General features: G+C 42.5%; 1 protein-coding gene across 13 annotated transcripts in view; it reads left to right on the forward strand.

Moving 5' to 3' along the window:
- LOC109491355 (chemokine-like factor) overlaps nucleotides 1–27,633 on the forward strand; it is a 47,553-nt gene that overhangs the window by 6,381 nt on the left and 13,539 nt on the right. Inside the window, exons 3-7 of one of the 13 annotated variants that reach the window (XR_006590502.1) lie at nucleotides 9,023–9,118; nucleotides 17,626–17,772; nucleotides 23,468–23,566; nucleotides 24,280–24,414; nucleotides 25,623–26,095. Coding sequence is in view for 11 of the 13 variants with exons in the window: in XM_006941569.5 (XP_006941631.1) it covers nucleotides 12,410–12,841; nucleotides 23,468–23,566; nucleotides 25,623–25,730 (639 nt within the window). In the remaining 2 variants the exon portion in view is untranslated. The other 12 variants (XR_006590501.1, XM_023245598.2, XM_006941569.5 and 9 more) reach the window with 12 other exon arrangements.

Genomic DNA, 27,633 nt, shown 5'->3' on the forward strand with positions numbered 1-27,633 from the left:
GAACCACTTTTGAAGGCCAGTGATGAATGTCTCAAGCTACTCACAAGCTGAACAGATCCCAAAAGGGGAAAGCTGGGAAACAGAGAAGATCTTCATAGCATCTCTCCAAAGTACTTGATCACACTTTAGAGCTGGACCTGACTGGAGGGAAGTCTAGGAAAAGAGATCACAATGCCTTCATCAGTTGACCCTCAGAGTATATAATGTCATTTAGTAGCAGAAAGGGCTAAGCTAAGTTATTCCAGAGATTTCTGCAAGGACATGAACAGCATGGCCCATATCCTCTTTACTCAAAAAATGGTATAGTTGCTCTTCACATTCTGCTTTCCAAGGTTAATAAAACTATTTATTTTTCTCCAAACTACAATTCTCTGGAGCTTATTACATGTCCCAGTAATACACTGGAGCTCTAAGCTGAACAGAATACACTGGGAGGGAGAGTGTCCTATGTGTACCACACTGAAATTTAGTCTCCAAATCTCTGAGGATCAAACTTTGCTGATATTGTAATCTCTTAGAAATGGTGCTATACTGGGGCACCTGGGTGGCTCAGTCAGTTGTGTCTGACTCTTGATTTCATCTCGGGTTTTGATCTCAGGTTCATGTGTTCAGTCCCTGTGTTGGGCTCTGCGCTGGGCACGAAACCTACTTAAAAAAAAAGAAATGGTGCTGCATGGTCAACTATGGGATTATTATTCCATTATGAAAAGATTCCTCTCTGCTCTTGATCTAATGGAATCATTTGTTCAACAAGTGTTAAGTGTCTGCTAATCCCAGCTTCTGTAACAGGTTCTTTGATAAAACACAAATCTTACACCTGTGAGATTTTCAATGTAGTCAAGAAGCAAGATAGATGAGCCATTCAGTGTAACAGGTGCTGCAATAGATGTATACCCAGGATAGTGGGGAGGCACCAAACCAGGGAAGGGGACCAAATCATCATAGGCTTGCCTGGTAGAAGAAGCAGCATATGAGGGTCTAGTGGGGGGGAAAGAGCATGACCTCGAGCAGCTGCGTGGAGTTCTGAATGGCTGGGATATTGAGTTGTGGAGAAGAGAGGACAAGAGTGGAAGCTTGAGAGGCAGGAGGAGGTCAGAGCATACAAGGCTTTATATGCCCTGTGTTTTAACCCAAAGGCCATTGGAAGCTTTTAGAGTTTTTTAAGTAGGAGAATGACATGAGCAGCTTACAATTTAGGGGATTGCTGGTGGCAGTATCAATAATGGCTTAAAGAGCAACAAAACTAGAGGTAGGTCTCAGAGACCACTTAAAAGTTTGGTTCTATAACCCTGACATGAAAATTATGAAGGCCTGGACTAAGGTCATGACAGTAGCTGGAGAGAAAGGCGTTAATGGGGGTAGAATTGATACGAATAGGTAAATAAGAAAAACTAAGAATACCTGCCACTTAAATATCTTGAGATGATAATGAGATAAGAAGTACAGGAAGAAGAATAGGTTTAAGGAAAGGCCAGGGAGACGAATGGAATGAGTTTAGTTAGACAAATACTAGGTTCTAGTTGCTTATGGAGTATTCAGATGGAAATGTTCAAAACAGGTCTGAAGCTCAGGAGAGAGAAGAGTTAAACCTGGAAGTCACCACCTTGTGATGGTAAATGATCTCTGAGACTGGTCTAACTGGCACAGAGGGAAGAGCAAGCTGAAGGTAAAACTGGGAAAGACGAACATATGGGGTGAAAAGGAAGAGTAGCCAGAGAAGGACAGGAGAGAACCCAAGGGAGGCCCGTGTCACAGAAGGCAAGAGAGGAAAACATTTCAAAAAGGAGTGGTGAATATTACCACATGTAAAGAAAGAAAAATAAGTCCTGGAAAAATATATATATTCACTGACTGTGTTAATAGAGGCCCCTTTACCAGAGTGGTGTGCCTTGAGTGGAGAGGTGATAGTAAAGCTGAGGCAATAGATTGAGCAGGAGAAGAGAGACAACTATAATTACAATTGTAACTAGAGTTGTAACTCAGGGCTACTGAGTTGAAACCTGGCCAGGGACAAAGAAGGGTAATGAATAGAATAAGGTGCCTGCAGAGTGGTGGATGGGAATAGGAGCCAGAGCACAGATGGAGGAGATGCCTGGAACTCTTTTACTGTAACAACAGTGAAGGAGACAAATATGGCTGAAGATTCCAATTAATCTTGCAGTTGTAACTTGTAAGTACTTCTGCCTCATGACCACTGTCTTTACTAATTTAGGAAAGGGCTTGGTCATATGCATTCACATTTATTATGTTTATCATTGTCCCAAAGTTGCAGTAACCGACACAGTGTGTAGAGCTGGCCTTCTCTGACTGTTAACCTTAAGTGTTCCAATGACAGAAAACACAAAGTGAACCAGCCCAGGGCTTTGCAGTGGTATCCAAGTGCAGGCTCAAAATTTCTATGAAATCTCCATTTTTGTAATTAAATTAACATTCTACACCATGGTATATTGATGTTTGGTTTTCATTATAAACACAATGCTTTAAATGACTATTAAGGATCATTGATGTTTCGAGACAGGTACATCCTTTTCTATCCTGTGGTTCTCTACATTCCCTAGAATACCACCTTTACCCAAGGCCATTCATATACACTTACCTGAATTACTCACTGGAGGCAGGGTTGTCTACCTGAAGTAGAGGTGTGGCTTGCCTTGAAGCAGAGCAAAGTATCCAACACAGAGAAACATTAATCTAAGACAGTTAATATTTCTTGCAAATGTGAACTTTATTTCTTCTTTTGTGCATCTAATCTTACCCTGTCCCCATTGAACCTCTTCCTATTTTCTTTTTAATAACTATGTTTCTAAGTTACCACGGGTTTAAAGTCTGATATTTCTATGTTAATAATACCTTCCTGCCTACAGTTACCTGCAAACAGATGTAAACCATCCAGAATAGACCATTTTTCTTTTCCACATTATACATCCATTCAAAATATAAGTTGCTTCCTTTAAAGCCATTGTTCAGAAGGCAAATGCTTTGTTTCTAGAAATTATAAATGAATGAGCTACATCATCAAATAATAGCATAATCAGCCAGCCATTTCATGCAAATCTGTGAAAGTTTTTTCCTGAAAATTACCACTTTCTGCCAAGTGTGTGTAGCTTTTCTTATTAATTACATTTTAGTAACGTTATAAAGTTGTTTCATTTACAGTTTAAACTATTCCACATTTTCTCTTAGCATTTCGGCTTCCCAGTGTACCATTCTATTGTAAACCTTCCACACAATATATCATCTACTCCCAACTAGATGAGTTCTCCCTCCACCTACATTTAAATAAAAAAGAAATAGATTAGGATGGCAGAGGAGCAGGGCAACCCTAAGCTTGTCTTCTCCCCCAAACAGCTAGAGAAATCAATTTGAACACCTAAGAAATCAATCAGAAGTTTTAGAGAACGAAGCTGCACATCTACAAATGGAAAAAACAACCTGTTGGAGATGGAGGAATTCACACCAAAAGAACAGGAAGAAAAAATGGCCAAGGATTTAATCATACAGATATAAATAAGATGTTGGAACTAGAATTTAAAACAATTACAAGGATTCTAGCTGGGCTTGGAAAAAGCATAGAAGACTCTAGAGAATCCATTTCTTCAGAGATAAAAGAGCTAAAGTCTACTCAGGCCAAAAATAAAAATGCTATAATCCCCAAGATGCAAACCTGAATGGATGTCATAACAGCAAGGGTGGACAAAGCAGAGGAAAAAATTAGTGATACAGAAGATAAAATTATGGAAAATAGTAAAGCTGAAGAGGGAAACAAAGATAATGGATCATGAAGGTAGACTTAGGGAACTCAATGACTTATTAAAATAGAATAACATTCATAGGAGTCCCAGAAAATGAATAGAGAGAAAAAGGGGCTGAAGGTTTATTTGGGCAAATTACGGCTGAAAACTTCCCTAATCTGGAGAAGGGCACAGACATCAAAATCCAAGAAACAGAGAACTGCCATTAAATTCAAAAGCTGGCCATCGCCAAGGCATATCATAGTCAGAAGAATCCTGAAATCAACAAGGGGGGAAAAGTCAACCTACAGGGAAAGATGGATCAGGTTTGAGGCAGATCTGTCCACAGAAACTTGGCAGGCCAGAAGGGAATGGCAGGATATAGTCAATGTGCTGACTGGGAAAAACATGCAGGCAAGAATACTTTAAACAGCAAGACAATAATTCAGAATAAAAAGATAAAGAGTTTCCCAGACAAAAACTAAAGGAGTTCATGATCACTAAACCAGCCCTATAAGAAATACTAACGGGGACTCCTTGGGGGTGGGGAGGAGAGACCAAAAGCAACAAAGACTAGAAAGGAACACAGAACATCACCAGAAACACCAACTTTATAGGTGACACAATGACACTAAATTCCTCTATCTTTTAATAATCACCCTAAATGTAAATGGACTAAGTGCTCCAAATCAAAGGACACAGGCTATCAGAATGGATTAAAAAAACAAACAAACAAACAAAACACTATCTATATGCTGCCTACATTTAGACCTAAATGTAGACTCATTTTAGACCTAAAGACATAGGCAGATTGAAAGTGATAAGACGGAGAACCATCTATCTAATTTGGCTAATATCTTTTGGCTAAGGGATGCCAAAAGAAAGCTGGAGTAACCATAATTATTTCAGACAAACTCGATTTTTAAACCAAAGACTGTAACAAGAGATGAAGAAGAGCATTATATCATAATTAAGGGGTATATCCATCAACAAGATCGAACAATCAGGGTACCTGGATGGCTTAGTTGGTTGAACGTCTGACTCTTGATTTCAGCTCAGGTCATGATCTCACAGTTTTGTGACTTCAAGCCCCACACATGCTCTGCATCGATAGCGTGCAGCCCGCTTGAGAGTCTCCCTTCTGCCCCTCCCCCACTCACACTGTCTCAAAATTAATTAATTAATTAAAGATCTAACCATTGTAAATATTTATGCCCCAGCTTGGAACACCCAAATATATAAATCAATTACTAACAAACATAAACTCATCGATAATGATAACAATAATAGTAGAGGACTTTAAACAACCACAAGAAAAAATTTGGAAAGACCACAAATACATGGAAGTTAAAGAACACCCTACTAAAGAATTAATGGGTTAGCCAGAAAATTAAAGAAGAAATTTAAAAAGTATATTGAAGCAAATGAAAAGAAAACATGACAGTCCAAAATCTTTGGGATGCAGCAAAGGCATTCCTAAGAGAGAAATACATTGCAATACAGGTCTACTTCAAGAAGCAAGAAAGGTCTCAAATACACAATCCATCCTTACACTTAAAAGAGCAGGTAAAGGAAGAGCAAATAAAGCCTAAAGCCAACAGAAGAAGAAAAATAATAAAGACTAGACCAGAAATAAATGATATAGAAACAACAACAACAACAACAACAACAATAGTAGAATGGATCAACAAAAGTAAGAGTTGGTTCTTTGAAAGAATAAAATTGATAAACCCCTAGTTAGACTTATACCAAAAATAAAAGAGAAAGAACCTAAATAAATAAAATCACAAATGAAAGGAGAGAGATCACAACGAATACCTCAGAAATACAATTAGAATACTATGAAAAATTAAATGCCAATAAACTGGGCAATCTGGAAGAAATGGATAAATTCCTAGAAACATGCAAACTACCAAAACTGAAACAGGAAGAAATAAAAAATTTTAACACACCCATAACCAGCAAAGAAATTGAAATAGCAATCAAAAATCTTCCAACAAATGGGGTGCTTGGGTGGCTCAGTTGGTTAAGTGTCTGAATCTTGATTTCTACTCATGTCATGATCTCACAGATCATGGGTTCAAGTCCTGAGTTTGAGCACTATCAGTGCAGAACGTGCTTGGGATTCTCTCTCTCTCTCTCTCTCTCTCTCCCCCCAACCCCCACCCTCTGCCCCGCAAATAAACTTTAAAAAAACATCTCCCAACAAACAAAAAGTCCAGGGCCAGATGGCTTCCCAGGGGAATTCTACCAGACATTTAAAGAGTTAATACAGGGTGCCTGAGTGGCTCAGTTGGTTGAGCATCCAACTTTAGCTCAGGTCATGATCTTGTGGTTTGTGGGTTCAAGCCCCACATCGGACTCTGTGCTGACAGCTCAGAGCCTGGAGCCTGCTTTGGATTCTGTGTCTCCCTCTCTCTCTACCCCTCCCCTGCTCATTTTCTCCCCTCCCCGCCCCACCCTCTCTCTCTCTCTCTCTCTTTCTCTCCTTCTCTCTCTCTCTCTCAAAAATAAACATTAAAAAGTTTTTAAGTAAAAAATAAGAGTTAATACCTATTCTCAAACTGTTCCAACAAAATAGAAATGGAAGGAAAACTTCCAAACTCATTCTATACGGCCAGAATTGCCTTGATTCCAAAGCCAGACAAAGACCCCACTAAAAAGGAGAATTACAGGCCAATATCCCTGATGAACATGGATACAAAAATTCTCAACAAGATACTAGAAAACTGAATCCAACCTTACATTAAAATAATTATTCACCATGGTCAAGTGGGATTTATCCTTGGCCTTGTTCAATATTTGCAAATCAATCAACATGATACACCACATTAATAAAAAGAAAGGATGGAAATCATGATCCACTCAGTAGATGCAGAAAAAGCTGACAAAATACAGCATCCATTCATGATAAAAGGCCTCAACAAAGTAGGGATTGATGGAATATATCTCAACATCATAAAGGCCATATACAAAAGAGTCACAACTAATATCCTCAATGGGGAAAAATGGAAAGCCTTTCCCTTACAGTCAGGAATAAAACAAGGATGTCCACTCTCACCATTACCATTTAACATAGTACTGGAAGTCTTAGCCTCAGCAATCAGACAACAAAAATAAATAAAAGACATCCAAATCAGCAAGGAAGAAATCAAACTCTCACTATTTGCAGATGACATAATACTCTATGTAGAAAACCCAGAAGACTCCACCAAAATAATTGCTAGAACTAATATATTCAGCAAAGTCGCAAGATATAAAATCAACATGCAGAAATCTATTGCTTTCTATAAACCAATAATGAAGCAGGAGAAAAATAAATCAAGGAATTGATCCTATTAGCAGCTGCACCAAAAACAATTAGATACCTAGGAATAAACCTAACCAAAGAAGAAAAAGATCTGTACTCTGAAAATTATAGAACACTTATGAAATAAAGAAATGGAAAAGCATTCCATGCTCATGGGTTGGAAGAACAAACATTGTTAAAACGTCTATACTACCCAAAGCAATCTACACATTTAATGCAATCCCCATCAAAATACCACCAGCATTTTTCAGAGAGCTAGAATAAATAATCATAAATTTGTATGGAACCACAAAAGACCCCAAATAGCCAAAGCAATCCTGAAAAATAAAAAATAAAACTGAAGAATAAAAAATAAACTAAAATAAAAATCCATCACAATGCTGTATGTCAAGCTATATTATAAAACTGCAGTCATCAAGACAGTATGGTATTGGCACAAAAACAGACACATAGATCAATGTGGAAAACAGGAAAGAACATTCAATTGAAAAAAAGATAGTCTCTTCAACAAATGGTGTTGGGAAAACTGGACAACAACATGCAGAAGAATGAAACTGGACCACTTTCTTACACCATACACAAAAATAAATTCAAAATGGATGAAAGACCTAAATGTGAGACAGGAAACCATCAAAATCCTACAGGAGAACACAGGCAACAACCTCTTTGACCTTGGCTAGAGCAACTTCTTACTAGAAACGTCTCTAGAGGCAAGGGAAACAAGAGCAAAAATGAACTATTGGGACTTCATCAAGATAAAAAGCCTCTACACAGTGAAAGAAGTGATTAAAAAAAATTAAAAGGCAGCACACAGAATAGAAGATATTTGCAAATGACGTATCAGATAAAGGGTTAGTATCCAAAATCTATAAAGAACTTACCAAACTCAACACCCAAAAAACAAATAATCCAGTGAAGAAATGGGCAGAGGACATGAATAGACATGTTTCCAAAGAAGATATCCAGATGGCTAACAGATACATGAAAAGATGGTCAACACCACTCATCATCAGGGAAATACAAATCAAAACCACAATGAGATACCACCTCACACCTGTCAGAATGGCTAAAATTAACAAGACAGGAAACAATGGATGTTGGCAAGGATGTGGAGAAAGGGGAACCCTCTTATACTGCTGGTGGGAATGTAAACTGGTATAGCCAGTCTGGAAAACAGTGACCCAGAAGTTGCACTACTAGGTATTTTATCAAAAGGATACAAAAATACTGATTCAAAGGGGCACATGCACCCTGATGTTTATAGCAGCATTATCAACAAAAGCCAAATTATGGAAAGAACCCAAATGTCTATCAACTGATGAATGGATAAAGAAGTTGTGGTATGTGTGTATAGATAGATTAGATATAGATACATGTAGATATAGATATAGATATATAGATCTATAATGGAATATTACTCAGCCATCAAAAAGAATGAAGTCTTACCATTTGCAATGATGTGGATGGGGCTAGAGTGTTTTATGCTAGACAAAATAAGTCAGTCAGAGACAGACAAATACCATATGATTTCACTCATATGTGGAATTTAAGAAACAAAACAGATGAACATAGGGGAAGAGGGGGAAAAAGAGAGGGAGGCAAACCACAAGAGAGACTCTTAACTAGAGAACAAACTAAGGGTTGATGGAGGGAGGGAGGTGGAGGATGGGCTAAATGGATGATGGGTATTAAGGAGGGCACTTGTTGTGATGAGTACTGGGTTTCTTGAACAAAGAAATAAGCCTAAGCAGTTAAATGATTGGTATATCATGGGTTAAGAGAACCACTAGGCATCACTATGGACCAAATTCAATATAGGTGTCATCCTATAGTGGCAGTTTGATTTCCTAAAAAAAGAACCCACTAAATTTATTTAATAAAATGGAAGTTTCAAAATCTGTTGGCAGCTCTTTTTTTTTTTTTTTTTTTTTTTTTTTTGATGATCTTCATGCAGAGCTGACCTTTCTATTCTGTGTTTTAGGATATTATCAACTCAATGGTAACAGCAATATTCATGATAATCATATCTGTGTTGGCACTGATACCAGAAACTACAACATTTATAGTCCTTGGAGGGGTAAGTGGAGGTCTTCCTGATTTCTTGCTTTAGGTTTGATTAGAATTAAATTTTGCTTGAAAAAAAAAAAAAATATATATATATGAACAGAACTCTACATTATAATTATCCTTGGATTTCCTAGGCCAGTATATAGTACCTAGTGGCTTAATATTTTTTGTATGAGTATATGCCCTGATTAACGTGGAAGAATATGACTTCACCCTAAAACTGAAATTCACCAAATAGAAGTTCCTATATATTCCACCTCTATGTAGGGCTAGACTAGACTGAGAAAAGCTACTGGAATCCGTTACACTTAGCTCTGAGAAACCTGATGTCAAGCAAAAAGCCACGGATGACTTTCACAGCACTTCCTTTTAAAGAAAAGGATACATACCACTTGTTAAGGTGAGACAGACTGCTCTGAACTCAGTTATTTTTTGTCCAGATCCTTCTTCAGATGGAATGTAATACAAAATGTCTCATGATAAGGTTGGAAGAAGCCTTATATTATTTTGAACATTGCTTGAAGAGAAGCAAGCCAGCTTAATCAGACTTGATCCTGGAAGGCAAGCCAAAATAAAAAAGAGTAAAATAATATGGTTTTAGTTCCATCTGATACTCTTCTGAGATTTCTTATAGGAGGTTCAAAATCATTTGGCTTTCCTAGACTCTGATCTAAAGATGTGAATTAGGAACTTCTTATATAAACCTCCATCCTACTTCTTTGTCTTTCCATGGTATGGGCCACTGGGAGAACCAACCATTCTCAGCCAGCCATGTATGTCAGAATCCATAGTTTTTCATCTCCTTCCTAAGCCCTAAGCAACTTCATAGGGATAAGAATTATTCTAGAAATGAGATAGTGCTGTAATAGCAATTTTCCCCAGTTGTCTTTAATCTTATCCCTCTACTATGGAGAAAGAGGGACAGGGCATAGAATTTACAGTTAACCCTTTACAACGTTGACCTCCCACACAGTTGAAACTTCTTAAACTTTGACTTCTCAAGAACTTAACTACTAATAGCCTACTGTTGCCAGAAGTACCGATAACATAAACAGTTAACACATATTTTCTGTATCATATGTATTATATACTGTATCTTACAATAAAGTGAGAAAAGAAAATGTTTTTAAGAAAATCATAGGAGAAATTACATTTATAGTACTCTACTACATCAAAAAAAATCCGTACATAAGTGACCTATGCAGTTCAAACCCATGTTGTTCAAAGGTCAAGTGTACTTTCATTCACTTATTTTATTCATTCACTGATTCATTTCTTTTAAAAGGTGCACTTTGCAGGGGGTGCCTGCGTGGCTCAGTCAGTTAAGCGACCGACTTTGGCTCAGGTCATAATCTCACGGTTCATGAGTTTGAGCCCCGCATCAGGCTCTCCACTCCCAGCACAGAACCTGCTTCAAATCCTCTGTCTCCCCCTCTGCCCCTCCTCAGCTCATGCTCTCTCTCTCTCTCAAAAATAAACAAACACTGAAAGAATAAAATGGTGCACTTTGGTGGATGCTCACAAAGTATAGAGCTGTTGCTGTCCAATGCAGCAGCCACAAGCCACATGTGGCTACCAAGCAATGGAAATGTGGCTGGTCTGATTGAGATGAGCTATACAGGTAAAATATACACTGGATTTCAAAGACTTACTACGAAAAAAACATAGAATATTTCATAATAACTTTATTATATTGATGACATGTCAAAATTATATTTTGGATACACTGGGCTAAACAAAATATTCTCTTAAAATTAATTTCACTTGTTTTTTCTTTTTAATGTGGCTATTAGAAACTTTTAAATTATGTGGCTTACATTGGTGACTCACATTGTATTTCTTTTGGACAGCACTGGACTAGAATGTGAGCCCACCCTATCCTCACCTTGCTTAGAGCCTAATACAGGAAAGAGAAATGAAAACAGCTGTGTATAAGCTATTGCCAGAGTACTGCGGGGTACAGAAAAAAGGAAGCAACTACCTCTCTTTGGCAGCGGAATCTCAATTTGTCAGGAATACAGGGGAGGAAAGGGGAATGGTTCCAGGCAGAGGAACCGGCAATGTGCAGGGTACCAGAGTCACAGGATAGGTAGGAGGTACTGAGTGTGGTCAGAACCTAAGAAGCTGAGTTTGAGATTCAGGATGGGAAACGGAGTGGTTATCTAGAGCCAAGAAGCCCAACTTCCAGGCCATGGGATGGAACTGACCAAATAGTATGCAAGAAATGATATCCCTCTTTTCCAGCCAGGCGCCAGCTCTCAAATAGCCATCAGAGTACCTAAAGACCTGGTTCTAGTTTATTCCCTTTACCGTAATTTTTTTTCCCCCTGAGGCCTATTTAGAATCCTATCCATTAAGTGTATGATCTTCAGTAGGGCTCTAATACATGTCAGAGCAAGTCAAGACATCCAGACAAGTGTTTATTTCAGAGCCTACACCACCTCAGTATTATTTCTGCTCACTTAAGTTATGTTTTCTCTTTCTCTAGGCAGACTTGGAAATGAGAATAAAATGATTTCTGAAGTCTCTTCCCGTTTTAGTATTAGGTGGAAGCAGAGGGAGCAATCTTGGTACCCTAGCAGGAGAGGAAGCCAGTGGGCACACACTTAAAACCTGTGTGAATGACCCAAGGCCAGACCATGGTCACAGCAATGACAAAGTGTGTTTGTTTCCAGGTGTTCGGACTCCTGGCAGCAGTGTGCTGTATTGCCGACGGGGCCCTTATTTACCGGAAACTTCTATTTAATCCAAGTGGTCCTTATCAAAAAAAACCTATTCATGACAAAATATAAGTTTTGCAATTTTATATTACTTTTTAGTTGATGCTAAGTATTAAATATATTTCTTTATTCTTTCACATATTTTCTGCAGTTGTTCTCACTTTAATCTCAATATGGGAGCTGGAAGAAGAGATGTAGGAATTCTGTGCCCAGCGCTCACCCATACTGTAACTTCCAGGGGAGTGCTGGGAGCACCAGGACCTGATCGGACTGGGTTTTCCTGCTCTGGGGCCTGGGTGGCAGAGAAGAAGGCGCCTAGGCCGCCTTAAATGGTCTCCGGAGCCCTCTTCCTGGCTGGCTGGCTGGCTGGCTGGCTGGCAGCACCGAGGCGTGGGATTGCAGGGATAGTGAGTTCCCAGCCTAGGCAGCGGCATCGCGTCCCAGGTGGCAAGGAGGGTGGCTGGAGGGCTTGGTCTGTCGGCGGGCAGCAAGAGCTGGGTGCGCGCGAGGCATAGGCGGACGGCGGCCGTTGGGCACGACGCTGGTTCCCAGGGGACAGCCTGGCCGCCGCCGCCACCGCCATGCAGGCTCAGAGCGGCAGGGCCAGCCTGACAAAGCCAGGCTCGGGGACCACCATGAATGCCCCAAACACCAGGGCATCCTCAGGGAACTTGCAACAACAGCAGCTTACAGGACTCCCAGGGCAATCTGCAGCTGCGGTGCAAGCCTCACGCTCAGGGCAGGGCTCACGATCAAGGCAGAGCTCACGCTCAGGGCAGCCCACACGCCCGGCGAATCCAGCACCCAGTAAGCCGCAGCCTGCAGTCGCAAGGGCGCAGCCTGCAGTCTCAAAGACGCCCCCAGGAAAGCAACAGCAGGTGACCCAGAGCGCAGGGGAGAAGGCCGCCATCCAAAAGCGTGCTGAAGAACAGGCCAAAGTCCCGTTCAAATTCAGGGACAGCTTCAAGCAGTTTTTCTTCTTGCCCACGGGAGTGTTGAAGATCCTGAGGCTGGTGAGCAGAGAGAGCTGGTGATGCAGGGTGGGTGCGGCCTCAGGGAGTGATCCCCAGGAGGTGCCACCTCCGGAAAGCTTCCCTACTTCCCTTTGCCAGTCACCTCTGTTTTGCCCTCCCTTTCCTCCCCTTCTCCCCTCGCTCCTCCTCTCACTCAACCCTTAATACTAAATCAGCGCTGTTTTTCCTGTCTTACTTTTATATTCCTCGGGTTTTCCCTCACAAAGGGAATGAGGAAGCAGTGAAGATAATATGAGAAATGTATAAATTAGCAAACAAAACTAACAGAATTGACCAAAACTGATAAACCAATGGCCTATAATAGGGGGAAAAGGGTGAAGAGAGGACATATATTTAAAGTTAGAAACCAGACAGGGAAAATAATCACAAAGGATGAAGAAACTGAGAAGATACCCAAGATTACCTTGCAAAACAAATAAACAACTAATTGAATGAAATAGTTGATTTTCTAGGAAAACATAATTACCAAAACTGACCCCAGAATAGAGAAAAACCAATGTAAATACAGAAGAAAATGAGAACTAAGCAAATGAGTATCCTTCACAGTATATCGGGGACAGACTTTTTCACACAATTAACTCAAACTTTCATGGGATGTAATTCTGATACTACGGAAACTTTTTCAAAGTATGGAAAAGGAAAAAAGCCCTTCTGAATTATTTTTCAAAGTTGTATATAACACTGGGGCACCTAGGTGGCTCAGTCGGTTAAGTGTCTGACTCTTGATTTTGACTCAGGTCACGATCCCAGGATCACGGGATCGAGCCCCAGATGGAGCTCCACACTTGGTGTGGAGCCTGCTTAAGATTCTCTCTCCCTCTCCCTCTGCCCCTCCCTTGCTTGTTCTCTCTCTCTCTCTCTCTCTCTCTCTCTCTCTGTCTCTCTCTCTTTCTCAAAAAAGAAAAAAAAAAAAGTAATGGAACACTGATATAAAAACCTGACCAAGTCAGAAAAAGGAGATTAGAAATCTCACTTGTATCACAGCAATCAGTATCAATATATTAGCAGAAAATATTCATCAGTACTTTAAAAAAATACACTATAATGATTCAGTATTAGGACTCTATTAAACTAACCCAACATATTATAGGTAAAAGGAGAACAAATTAGATTACATCAAATAAGGAAAAGAACACATTTGACAAAATTCAACATTTATTTCTGATAGCAAAAAAAGAGAGAGAGAAGAAAGGGACCCATAAAAAATAGGAATACATAGATATTTTGTTGACATTATAAAAATAAACCCAAAAGTCCGCATCATATATGATTAGATATCAGAAGTATTCCCATTAAATAAAGAACAGAGAGGATGCCCTTATCAATACTAGTATTCAGTATTTTTCTGGAACAGCTAATCATCACAATTAGACAGGAAAAATAAAGAACAGTTGAAAATAAGAGGCAAAATATATCATTTTTTCAGCTGATATCACTGTATATCTAAAGAACTCAAAATCAACTGGGAAACAATTTAGAACAAGATACTTTCTACTAACTCATTAGGAGTTAGTAGAACAACACTTAAAATAGAAGAAAATATTCCTCTTTACAAGAGCAATAAAATGATAAAATATCTAAGATTAAATTAAATAAATTTGAAAGACCTATATGAAGAAAACTTTAAAAACTCAGAGATATTTTTAAACCACTAAAATAGCTGGGAAGACATACTTTATTCTTGAGTAAATGTTTTAATCTTTCCAAATTAGAAGTTAAATGAAATCCCAATTAAATACCAACAGGCTTTTAAATGAAATCCCAGTGAAAATACTAACAGGCTTGGGTGCCTGGGTGGCTCAGTCAGTTAAGCATTTGACTTCAGCTCAGGTTATGATCTCACGATTCACAAGCTCGAGCCCGGGTTTGAATGAACACATACCCACTTCTCTCTCTCTCTCTTTCTTCCCCTTATGGGATTCTCTCTCTTTCCCTCTCTCTCTCTCTCTCTGACCCTTGTTCACTTGTGCCCTATCTCTCTCTCTCTCTCTCTCTCTCTCTCTCTCTCTCTGCCCCTCATGGGATTCTCTCTCTCTACCCCTCACTCACTTGCTCTCTCTCTTTGTCGTTCTCTCTCTTTCTCTCTCTCTCAAAAAAATAAAAATGCTAACAGGCTTATGGGGCACCTGAGTGGCTCAGTCTGTTGAGCAACCAACTCTTAATTTTGGCTCAGATCATGATCACAGGGTTGTGAGATCAAGGCTTGCATCCAGCTCCATGCTGAGAGCCTGTGGAATTGAGCTCCATGTGGAACCTGCTTAAGAGTCTCTCTCTCTCTCTCTCTCTCTCTCCCTCTGCCCCCTCCCTTGCTCTCAATGTTTCTCTCTCTCTCTCTCTCTCTCTCTCTCTCTCTCTCTCTCTCTCCACACACACACAAAAAGCCAAAAAAAAACAAAAATTCCAACAGGCTTAGTTTGGGGAACTAGACCAAGACAAACATGGGATTTATAAAGAATCTGAGAATGAGTGCTGAAAAGGGGACTAGGTCAGACAATAATATAATATAAAATTAATTTCCTGTAATTTCAAAAGTACTAAAAAAGAACCGGCAACTCAGTAGGAGGGGATAGTCTCAAATAGACTCAAATACATGTGAGAATTTAGTACATGATAAAGGTAGGATTTCAGATGAGCAGGGAAAATAACTGGTGTTTCCCAATGAATGATGTTGGGATAATCAACAGTTTGGAAAGAAAACTGGAGCTCTACCTCACTCTATCAAATCAGCATATATTTACTCTACTCGTATGTACTTCTTTCCAGTATGAAGTAAACACTGTGAACAGCTGTTACTTTTAAGGGAATAGACTAGGATTGGGTTGAGGAAGAAGAAAGAAATCAGTATTATGTTTTATTCTTCTATACTTAAATGTCCATTTTAATTATTTCCATGTATTATTTCATTTCTTGAAAAAAAGAGAAATTTTACACATAAACTGTACGTACAAAATCATACAGGCAATTGCCATATAGTCAGATTTACTTCCTAACAGTTTATGGGTTAGCTTTGTTTTTTTAAATTTTTTTTTCAACATTTATTTATTTTTGGGACAGAGAGAGACAGAACATGAACGGGGGAGGGGCAGAGAGAGAGGGAGACACAGAATCGGAAACAGGCTCCAGGCTCTGAGCCATCAGCCCAGAGCCTGATGTGGGGCTCGAACCCACGGACCACGAGATCGTGACCTGGCTGAAGTCAGATGCTCAACCGACTGCGCCACCCAGGCGCCCCTAGCTTTGTTTTTTAATAGTCCATGTGAATTAAAACAAATCCTGTTTCTTTCATTGCAGGGTCTTATCATAAGAGCATTAGTTTGTTTCATCACTGCCAAAGCCCATGAGTTGTATATAGCCATCACAGTTCTGGAAATGTGCATCGTTCTTTTTTTATTATAATATATATACTAGACATTCACCACTTGCTGATTTGTTTAGATTGGTCCTTACTTGTAAGTGTTCACTTTCGTAATTCAAATATAAGCTCTGCCCTTGGTCCCAGAGTAGCGTCTCTCCTCAAGTGAAAACCAAAGAGCTATCTTTCTGGACAAGGACATAACTCATCTATGACAGGGTGTTGCCCTAGTCCCAGAGGAGAAACTAGTCTAATACCCAGAAAGATTCCTTGGACCTCTCTGTCTACGGCAGAACGAATGCACACACCTGCTTCTGTCTCATTATGCACTGAACATGATAGTCTGCAGCTTGTCCTAACGAAAATTTCAATTAGTATATTCAGTAGGTAAAAACACTTCTCATCTATTGCTCATAAAACAGTACATGCTGCTACTTTTCAAACAGCAACTACTCTAACAAATTATTAAACATTTCGCCCTTGCAAAAGCAAGAGCTGGCATGGCGAAGTTGTAGAAAATTGTCACACATACCCAGAAAGATTGCAGGAGTCCATCGTTTCATGGGTATAAAGGGTCCACACTCCTAAAAGGGTGCCATATGATGGCGTTGCCTTCTTCAGTAGCTTTTTCCAGAGTTTCCTATTCTTTACCAACTGAAAGCTTCCTGAAGCTAACCCCTCAGGTATCAGATAAATCCTATTTCTTTTTTTATTTATTAAAAAAACCTTTTTTTAATGTTTTTATTATTTTTGAGACAGAGAGAGACTGAGCATGAGCAGGGAAGGGGCAGAGAGAGGGAGAGACACACAGAATCTGAAGCGGGCTCCAGGCTCTGAGCTGTCAGCACAGAGCCCGACGCAGGGCTCGAACTCACAGAGTGTGAGATCATGACCTGAGCTGAAGTCAGACGCTTAACCGACTGAGCCACCCAGGCGCCCTGATAAATCCTATTTCTTGTGGAGCCTGAGGTTCTGCATCCTCGCAGACTAGAGAACTACAGTTGTGGCCAGATACGGACGTGGGCCCCTTCCTAGCTGTGTGAACTTTAGCCTCAGTTTCTCCATCTAGGAAATTGAGCAAAGGAAAAGGGTGATCATAGTAACTCCCTGACAGGGTTTGTATAACACTTAAATGTGTTTAAAGCAAATAACACAATGCTCAGCACAAAGTGAACATTCACTTACAAAGTGTCTATCAGACCCCATAATGTAGTTGGATGGCTTTTACCATTTCATCTTGCACCGTGAAATCCCAACTCAGAGTTCAGGCCTCTCCCACATCCCACTTCCTTATAGTACCTTTTTCTAACCTTAAGGTAGGATTGGTTGCTATTGAGCTAAAACTCAAAATATTTCCTTCAAGGTGTGAGGGATTTTCTGAAAAGGCTGCCGGGCTCTCTTTATCCCACAGAGTGCAGAGCAACAGGAAGCAGACAAAGCAAAATATGAGCAGCTCTGGACGTACGGAAGATCCTCTTAGCTATGGAGAGCATAACAATAAAGAGGTTTCTGAAGGGAAACTAAAATCTCTGCCCATAGAGATTTTCAAGAAGCGAAGGTAAATGAACTGTTTTAAGCACATACCATGTGCCAGATACTTTTTCATATGTGTTGCCTTATTTAATCCTCACAACAAGCCAGTGAGGTTGTAGTTGCCCCCACTCCCTATTTAACAGATGCGAAAACTAGATTAAGTCGCCCATGGCAATATGCACTCACGTGGAAACTCAGATTTGAGCCCAGCCTGTCTGACTCAGGCCTGGCTTTCAGCCAGACTTTTTGCCCTATTGCCTTACAAGGTTTCTCTATCTCCATCCCCCTTCATGGTTGTCGTCCTCGGAGTCTCTACATGTTATGTTCTCTGTATCTTCTCCTGTTTCCTCATGGTTTCCTTAAAATGCAGAGCCAGAAGTGAATTGATTATCCCGGGGGGTGGGTACAGGTCCTTAAGGTAGGTGACTGAGGGCTCCACAGCACCAAGGTCAGCAGCTGCGGTCAGGAGGACTAGAGCCCTCTGAGAAAAGGTCCACTGCCGTAAAGCTAGAGAGCTGGAGCGAGCCTCAAGGCACCACGCTTTGCTGTAGTGTCCAGGGGAAGTATCTAGGAAGTGTCTCAAGCAAAGGCAAGAACTGGGGGCTCCTAAGAATAAGCCAAGAAGGTCCTGTGAGAGGAGCTGTTCCTACAGTGGTCACAGATAGCTGAGGTCAGCTTTTATAGAATTGCAGGCCTTTGGTCAACTTTGATAAAGCCAGGCCCCCTTTTGCTACCTCTATCCTTGGGTCAGAACAGTCTCTTTCCTTTGGATGACTCTGGAAGCCCAAAGTGTGATTCAGAGTCCCTGCCTTTTTCTTACTACTATCTTCCAATATATGGGCCAGAGTCTGGAAGAGCACATAAATATGCCTGGTAAGCTCCCAGGAGCTTCACAGTCGGGGAAACTAAGTAGGATGCTCAGTTATTCTAATGTTCCATTGACTAACAGTACACATACTAAGCCACCACGTGCTAACCAACATAGTTGGTCGGATGGTGTGCGATCTAATTGACTTGGAAGGTTTTTTTCAAAGACTTATCAACACAGGATCCAAACTGTCTTCTCCTATCCTGTCCCTTCCTTTCTAATCTTCCCTTTCAGATTCTGTAAGATGAAGGACAGGTACATACGAGACTGTTCAGAAAGGTAGTTACCACTGGGTAGTAACAGGGAGGCCTTGGCCCCAGGAGGCATGGTGCTGGTTTAGGGACAGCACAAACCAAACACTGGCTTGGTGCCTAGGAGATAACTCCTTGTCACTTCAGAGAGTAGGTGGACTTGGAGATGTGTCGGCATCAAGCTGTAGAAGTCCCTTGGGACCTTATGGAAAGGGCGGTGTGGGAAGCCCGAGAACACATGCCTTATTTCATGCTGTACCAGTTTTAGGGCTCCGTATAGGTTCAAAGGCCGGCCCACACACCTGAGGGATCCAGCAAGCATAGTCGTCACTTCTTTCAGTCCTTCTTTCCTAGCAAGACGGTTTGGTGCCCCCAAGGCATAGGATGAGAGTAAGTAGTACTGATTTTAAGTGGCGATTTCCTTAAAGGCTCACATGAATACAGAGTTCCTCATTCCTCCTTCCCATTCTTGTTTGGTAAGGGGCTAATGATGAAAATTCCCAGCAGGGAAACAGAAAGTTTGATAAATCAGGACTTCAGATGCTCAGCAGGGCAGCATCAAGAGTACTGGCCTCACATACAAACTGAGATCTGTGGATTCTGGGGCCATATTTTGGCAATGCCTCTTTCTCTGAAGAGACGATGTGGCCTGGGCTTGGGGACGGTTGCATCTTCTTGCTTTTGTGAAGGCTATGCCAGTGACCCTGACAACCAAGGGTCTCACCTCTCAGCCTCCTTGACTTATTATCATGGGTCTTCATCAGAGCTAGCGAGAATACAGCTTTCCTCACCCCACCCATGGTGGGGTCACTGTCTTCATTTTTAGACTTCATCACCAATTTTATATTCTAGTATCTGTCAACGTACCCAAGAAAAGTATGAACTATACTATCTTCTGAATTGTCTGTATTTTTAACACTTCTACATTACAAAAAAATATTATCCAATACGTTCAGAGAAACTGAGTTCTGGTCAAGCAGCTGTTTTTGCCACTAGAAAACAATTTTTTTTTTTTTAAAAAGAGCATAATAAATAAAACTCTGTAGAAGTGACGATTCCAAAACTACCAGCAATATCTTTACATTTGTAAGTAGGAGATATCAGCTTTAGAATGTCCCCTTCAAATAAGATTAATGACAAAGCACAGTTCTGGTCATTTCTGATCAGGTTACACCACGTGTTTGGAGAACTCCAGGCACAAATGGAATCAACGGAAGTTGCAGATAGTTGAATACTATATAATGTTTATTATATACAAATTCTTGTTACAAATACCATATTTTATGAAACAAATTGTCAGTGTTCAAAATTTTTTCTAATATGCAGTGATGTTTAAAAATAAGCATTCACCATTAAAGTATCTCTTTCTGGTCCAGTTATACTTCTATACAATTTTGTTTATGGAAACAATTTGGGAGCTTTATGGAAAAATAATAGTCGAGTAACAAATCCATCTCTCATTTTAGTCAGAGAAGGCTACTTGAGTCAATAGGGTATTTAGTCAACAGGAAAAGAAAAGACAATGAGTAAAGACAGCATTCATGGGGAAACCAGAGTCTTCCTGCACATAAAAAGGCTTAGACGCAATTTTATTCCATCAGAAAGAACATTTCTCTGTCTCTGTCTCTATCTCTATCTCTGTCTCTCTCTCTCTCTCTCTCTCTCTCTCTCTCTCCATCAGAGATGAGGCCAACAACAAGAATGATGTGCTTAAGACAAAAGGGAGAAGGGGGGTTAGTCCAGAGAAGGCCCCCAGATACTCAAGTCAGGCTGCAGAGGGTCCTAGCCACTTACTGGGTGAGCAACCCCAAGCATGTTGCTTAGCCGTCTGTAAACAGGACAATGAGTTTGTTGTGAGAATCAAATGAGATTAACACCCTGGCACAGTATGTGACACACAGGGAGTGCACAAGAAAATGTGAGCTATGAGAGAAGTGTTAGAAATAAGGCAAACATTAGTGCCAAAGGACAGTCCAGGTCCTTCCTTGTAAGCAAGGACCAGAGGAAACTATGGTAAGGACAGACTAAACTAACATCTAGTATTCCAGTGAGGAGATTGGAATTATGACAGGTAATCAACGATTGGCTACCGAAGTCTAGTCTGCATTAGTATTATTATTTATTTGCTTTCATCTAAATTCTCAATGATCTATGGCCACAGCTAATTAATTTTAAAAAGTTTAGTTAATTTTAAAAATTTTACACTCTGCCTCTTAGTTGTAAGAGTGAGCCCTTGTTCACGTTTTTTAATATCTTGGTTTACACAATCCTAAAGCACTAAGCTTCCTGCAAAACTGTAAACCAGTGTACCTACCCCACTGTGGGCAGACCTCTCATTCAGCCCACAGAACCCAGCTGGAACTTACTTCTAACCTTCACCATCCCTGCACCTTGTCCCCCTTTCAGCGTTACCCACCAGGTACCCAAATAATTAGTGCCTCTCCAAGAGGCAAGTCACATTCCATGATGGGGTAGGGCTCCTTGCTCAGCAATCCCAACAGGAAGAACACCTGAGGTTTTCAGAAAGTTTACCAACTGCGTACATTTTGAAGGCAAATATCCTAAGTCCACATTGTGATGAACTCTCACGACCCGCTAGATGCCAGGCATTTATCATCTGGTATTTTCAGATTCATTACACCATTTAATCCTCAGATCAACCCAATGAACCCCAATCATTATCCCCATATTAAAAATGAGCATGTTTACACAGAGGGATGATAAAACATGCCCCAGATCACACATTTAGGAATTGGCAGAGCAAAAGAGTTCATCAACAAAACACACTCCCACCTTATATGTCCCACACCATTTTCACCCTCCGTGACCCGTTATCCACAGAAAATGCCCAAGATGGATGCTGCCTTCCAACCTGGGGTGGGGGGGTGGGGAACAGTTCATTTCCTCCTTATTTGAGTGTCTCTGGTGGGAGGCAATAGTGAGACACTAGGGAGTTCTGACTCCTTGGCAGATATCCAGTCTTAGGCAATTTAATAAACCTCTCTAAGCCTCTGCTATGTCCTTTTAAAAGAGAGATCATAACAATGCTGACTTTGGAAGGTGTTTGTGAGGGTTAAATAAGATAATGATTTGGAGGGGCGCCTGGGTGGCGCAGTCGGTTAAGCGTCCGACTTCAGCCAGGTCACGATCTCGCGGTCCGGGAGTTCTAGCCCCGGGTCAGGCTCTGGGCTGATGGCTCAGAGCCTGGAGCCTGTTTCCGATTCTGTGTGTCCCTCTCTCTCTGCCCCTCCTCCGTTCATGCTCTGTCTCTCTCTGTCCCAAAAATAAATAAAAACGTGGAAAAAAAAGATAATGACTTGGAAACACTTGGCACATTGAAGAGCTCCGTTAGAGCCATTTATGATTCTGTACACTGGATGGCAGGGCTCCCTGATGTATTTGGGCAGGTGCACCAGACAGGCTGATGCTACCAAGTCAAGAAATCAAGACTTAAGGACTTAAAATGTTCCAATCAGACATCAGGGCCACGGTTCTACCTCCCAGGCTTTTGACCCTCCCCACATTAGTGCCACTGACAGGTTGTGCACCCACTTTTCTTATTGCTCTAATACCAAAGTCCAGCCTCTGCTTATCCTCATGAGTGGCCTCCATCTACTCATCCTCACACTTTATTTAGCACACAAAGCAGTAGACTGGGCTAGCAATGAAAGAACTCAGTACTGAAATCCAGAAGGAAGGACAAAGACAGCCTATAAATGCCAGGGCACACTCAATTCTGGCCATTTCTTAGGAAAAGCTCAAAAGTCAACAGCACAAGCATTCACTCAAGAATATCAGGTCTGCTCCTCAGACGAGTTCCATCCTTTTTGGAGTATGTGAACCTTCAGAATAAATAAGATCCAACTTCCAGAGTATTAATTCTACCTGCAGATTTGGGAGTGCAATTAAATCAGTAAAGTGCTAATCTAAAATTTAATTTTTATATTAAAAATGTACTATGGAATAGAAATGCAGAATTTACATTAGGTTAATATATGTTTTTTAAAAATCACATTTATGGAAATCCAATTTGGGTAGGCCCCCATACCTCTAGGTTTTTTTTCATGCTCATTTTCCTGTGCCCTTTAAGAAGACAATGATGGGGAAGTTGTCAGCTTTTTTTTTTTTTTAATGGCTTTCTGTAATGAAACTAAATCCATTTCTGTTGACAAAGGACCTTAAAATCACATAAACTCATGTCTTGGAAGATACAAGAACTATGCTGCTAATGGTTCCTCTTAATAGTAATCAAAGGTAAAGTCTTAAAAAGGCATCCATCCTTAGGTAGGTAATTGGCCAACTTAAGTATTTTGTGAAATCACATTTTCATGTAAAGTTGACAGTTTTCTTTTTTTTAATTTTTTTTAACGTTTATTTATTTTTGAGACAGAGAGAGACAGAGCATGAACAGGGGAGGGGCAGAGAGAGAGGGAGACACAGAATCCGAAACAGGCTCCAGGCTCCGAGCTGTCAGCACAGAGCCCGACGCGGGGCTCAAACTCACGGACCATGAGATCATGACCTGAGCCGAAGTCGGACGCTTAACCGACCAAGCCACGCAGGTGCCCCCAAAGTTGACAGTTTTCAATTCTGTATTACAGGATCTTATCAACAGTTTCATTACAGCTGTGTTCCTTCTAATAGTTGCCATCTTGGCGATGCAAGAAATGGAAAGAAGGCATTTATTCTATGTTGGAGGGGTAAGTTGAAGCCTTCATGACCCCAGTTAAGACCAGTATTTCAAAACTCTTTGCAAAGGAAAACTGACAGACAATAAGTATTTCATTTACACAATATCATTCATACCACCACCCCTTCTCTTTCTTGCACTTACTTCTTCAGAAGGTGTGAAGTTGCATAAACTCTAAGCTCATGAAAATCTTCACTCTAATACTCATTCTCCAAATAGGTACAAACTCCCCTTTTGAGAATCATACACACTATTTTTTGAAATATTGCAACACGGTGTTCTTGTCTATAAATAGGACTTTGACTTTTCTGGACTAGAGAATTGTATTTTAAAAGCACATGAGGGGGGCCTGGGTGGCTTAGTGGGTTAAGCGTCTGACTCTTGATCTCTACTCACGTCATGATCTCACAGTTTGTGGGATCAAGCCCCATGTCGGGCTCTGCAATGTCAGTGCAAGCCTGCTTGGGATTCTCTCTCTCCCACTCTCTCTGCCCCTCCCCTGCTTGTACTCCCTCTCACTCTCTCTCAAAAAAATAAACAAGCATTAAAAAAAATATCTTTTTAAGCACATGAAAAGGAAAACACATGAATAGAAAAAAAAAGTGCATTGTTAAAAGTGAATGGCCCAGCCTATTCAGGAAGGAAGGAAGCTAGCTCCCAGCATGTGCCCCACACATGGCCAGGCATGTTCTGACTTAATCTTTACAATTCTCATTTTTACAGATATGAGAACTGGGGTTAAATACCTTACCCTGGGACACAAGGCTGGGACAAACTGAGACTCAAATCTTCATCATATGAAGAGCACAAGAAATGGCAGATTAAATGCTTTGAAGATGGAGGGTGGGAAGTGGGGAGGTGAGACTTTGGTTTAAGAAGTTAAGCACTGGGAACAGAAATTAATCCAGAAAAAAAAGTTTGAGTTCTTTCAATTCATCCCATAATCAGTAGATATTTGTCAGTCCCATTGGATTGTGCCAGGCCCAGGCTGGGGATAAAGTCCCTTATCCCTGTGGGAGCCCACAGATCAGCTGAGGCAAGACATACCTAGAAAATGTTAAGTGACGCTAAAGAGAAACACCTAAAGTGGGCAGGATTTGGAGAGCACCTAGAATCTTGGGTGCTTGCTATGGGCTGCTGGTCCCCATCTGCTAACTCAGCCACCAAGCCTTCTCCTACCTGCCAGGGGCTCCCACACTCTGGTCTCTATCGATTTCTACCTGAATAGCAGGAGCCCCCAACCACATCTCACTGGTTTCCCTGCCTCCAGTCTGATTCACCTCATGGCTACTGCACGTGGGCTTTCTGACTCTGGCACCTGAACTTTCCTCTTTTTTTTTTTTTTTTAAGTTTTATTTATTTTTGAGACAGGGAGAGACAGAGCATGAACAGGGGAGGGTCAGAGAGAGGGAGACACAGAATCTGAAACGGGCTCCAGGCTCTGAGCTGTCAGCACAGAGCCCGACGCGGGGCTCGAACTCAGACCAAAAGATCATGACCTGAGCCAAAGTCGGCCACTTAACCAACTGAGCCACCCAGGCGCCCCTGAACTTTCCTCTTGATAAAGTCCCATATTCTACACTTGAGCCTCAGTTCTGCCACCTCCTTCACCAGCTCCAGAGGTCTCAGGTACACTACAATCCTTGGAGACTTCTGGCCAGTGTCTGAAGTTTTCTTCCTCCCAGTTGGTCCCCTTGGGAATTCCTTCCTGCCCTTTACAAACATAGCCCAGGAGTCCTTTCCACTAAGGGTCCTCCTCAGGACCCCATCCCTGTCTGGAGCCTCCTAAGGCCAGCAATCTTCTCTGGTCCTTTCCTGGTGCCTCAGGCATCAGGCGAGGTCATTACCGTTAGCAAAACCCCCCATTTCCAAAATCCTTTTCTCTGGGAATAGCAGAATGCGCCGCAGCAGCCAGCTGGGCAGACACCAAGAAGGTAGTGCAGGGTCAGAGGGGGACAGGAGGCCACCTGCAGCCCCCGCCTGGGATGGGATAGGGAAGACAGGTTGCTGTTAAGCTGCCAAGTAACGCAGCCTTTCCTTTCCGTATATGGTCTTGCGTCTGACAGTCCCTGTGTCTCACCGCGGCAATCGGCAATCGTGTGTATCTTCGATGGGACTCTGGTTGCCAAGTTGGTGAGGAATACGGTGAAAAGTGTTCTGGGAATCGAACTTGAATGTCTTCCAGCCCGCGGAACCCACCGCACGGGCACCAGCAAAAGCACCCGCGCGGGCACGGGCACCGGCACAAGCACCTGCGGCCACGCCAGCCAAACCACCCCAGCCAGCGCAGGGGCCCGCCAAACCACCCCAGTCCGCACGGTCGCCGGGACCCGCCTCCAGGCGCCCATCCTCCCGGGCATCCTCGGGCATCCTCGGCGGGCACCGTTCAAGACCAAGGCTGAACCTTCAAAGGGGGCACCCTCGCGGACATAAGCGTCTGTGCCTCATCCTTCCGGGTAATCCCACCACTGAGCTTGCATATGCTGTCACCCATTCTGGCCCACAGGCGATCATAAAATCAGAGCTGCTAAATCGGGAACATCTCTGCTGCCTCGCGTCCCCTTGTGTAAAAGTCGAGTTTCATTTTCCTGCGGCCGCTGCGCCCTCGCGGCGCAGGGCGAATCCGACCCAGGACGCCGTGGCCAGGATCTTGACCCCAGCGGGGTTCCAGCCAACGCGAGCACGGCGGTACAACCCTGAGGCCACCTCCCGCGCAGGCGGGAGCCCCCCTTCCCCCTCGCAGGGGGCCCGGGCTGGGGCCGAGGCTCCCGCGTGGGGGTGGGCGGCCCTGGCTAGGGCCGGGCCCTTGACGCCCACTCCGGTCCTCTAGGTGTGAGCGAGGTGCGACCGTAGGGAGACTTGGCGCGCGGTGCAGCGCCGGGCGTTGGCGTTCGCGCGTCCCGGCCGTTGAGCGGGACCTGGGAGCGGGTGGGTGGGCACCAGTCTCGCTCAGAGGCCAGGCCTGTCCGGCGCCAGCAGGAGAGAGATCGCGCAGGAGGTGAGAAGTTAAGAACTCCCACGCAAAGATGGGTGACAAAGGCAAAAAGGGCAAGAAGGCGGCGGCGGCGGCGGCGGCGGCGGCACCTGCATCGGCGCCCGCAGCTGCGCCGCCGTCCCCTCCTGCAGCTGACGAACCAGGGGACAAGAAAGACCAAGAGGACAAGGAGATCAAGAAAAAGCCAAAGTCGGTGCAGCCCAAGGATGAAGTGGGCACCAGGAAGGGGTGTCGCCGCTACATGTGGGAATTCAAGAAAGGCAATAGAGAGTTCTGGGTGATCGGGCACGCCGAGGTCAAGATCCTGAGCTTGGTAAGTTGGGCTGGTACCCCAGGGCGGAGGCCCAACCATGAAAAGAGGGTGAAGGAGCAGGCTCCAGAGGGGCTCCAGAAGGGCTCTAGAGTAGAGGAGAGCCCTTTGAGGTAGCTCAGGTATATGTCTCCTGGCAGGGCTGCCTGATAGCTGCACTGGTACTGTTCACGAGGACCAGCGTGCACCCTCTCCTGATGCTCATCATCACCATGGAGATGTCCATCTTCTGCTTCTTCTTCATCACCTACACCCTCGCCATCAACAGATACATACCCTTCATCCTGTGGCCCATTTCTGTAAGTGAGAGGAGGTGGGGACCGCCTGAGGCTGGTGTGCATTCATGGAAGTGTCCTGAACAGTGACTGAACAGAGAAACACCCTGCACCCTCCATATTTGTGCCCCGGCCTTGGGTTCAGCACCTCCAGGGGGGCCAGGGTAGGGGAAGCTGAAGTTAGGTTACAAAAGGCTCTCAAAAACCCCAGCTTGGGGGCGGGGAGGCCTCTTACCTACCTGGTGGTCAAAGGAAGAGGTCTCTGCCTTCCTGGGGCTTTGCTCTCCTCAGGAGGGGTGGCGTAGCAACTAGCTGTATCCCCCCCCCACTTCTGTGCCAGCTAACAATTGAGTGGAGAGATCACCCCAGAAGGTACCCCACCCCCAGAATTCAAAGAAGAAAACCCATCTTCCCATAAATCAGTAAAATAAAATGAGAATTTTTAAAAAATCACTTTTAAGCAGTCTTAGATCTCTAGTGACTATCCCTGTAAAAGA

The sequence above is a fragment of the Felis catus genome, chromosome E2 (genome assembly GCF_018350175.1).
Source record: "Felis catus isolate Fca126 chromosome E2, F.catus_Fca126_mat1.0, whole genome shotgun sequence".
NCBI classification, from domain to species: domain Eukaryota; kingdom Metazoa; phylum Chordata; class Mammalia; order Carnivora; family Felidae; genus Felis; species Felis catus.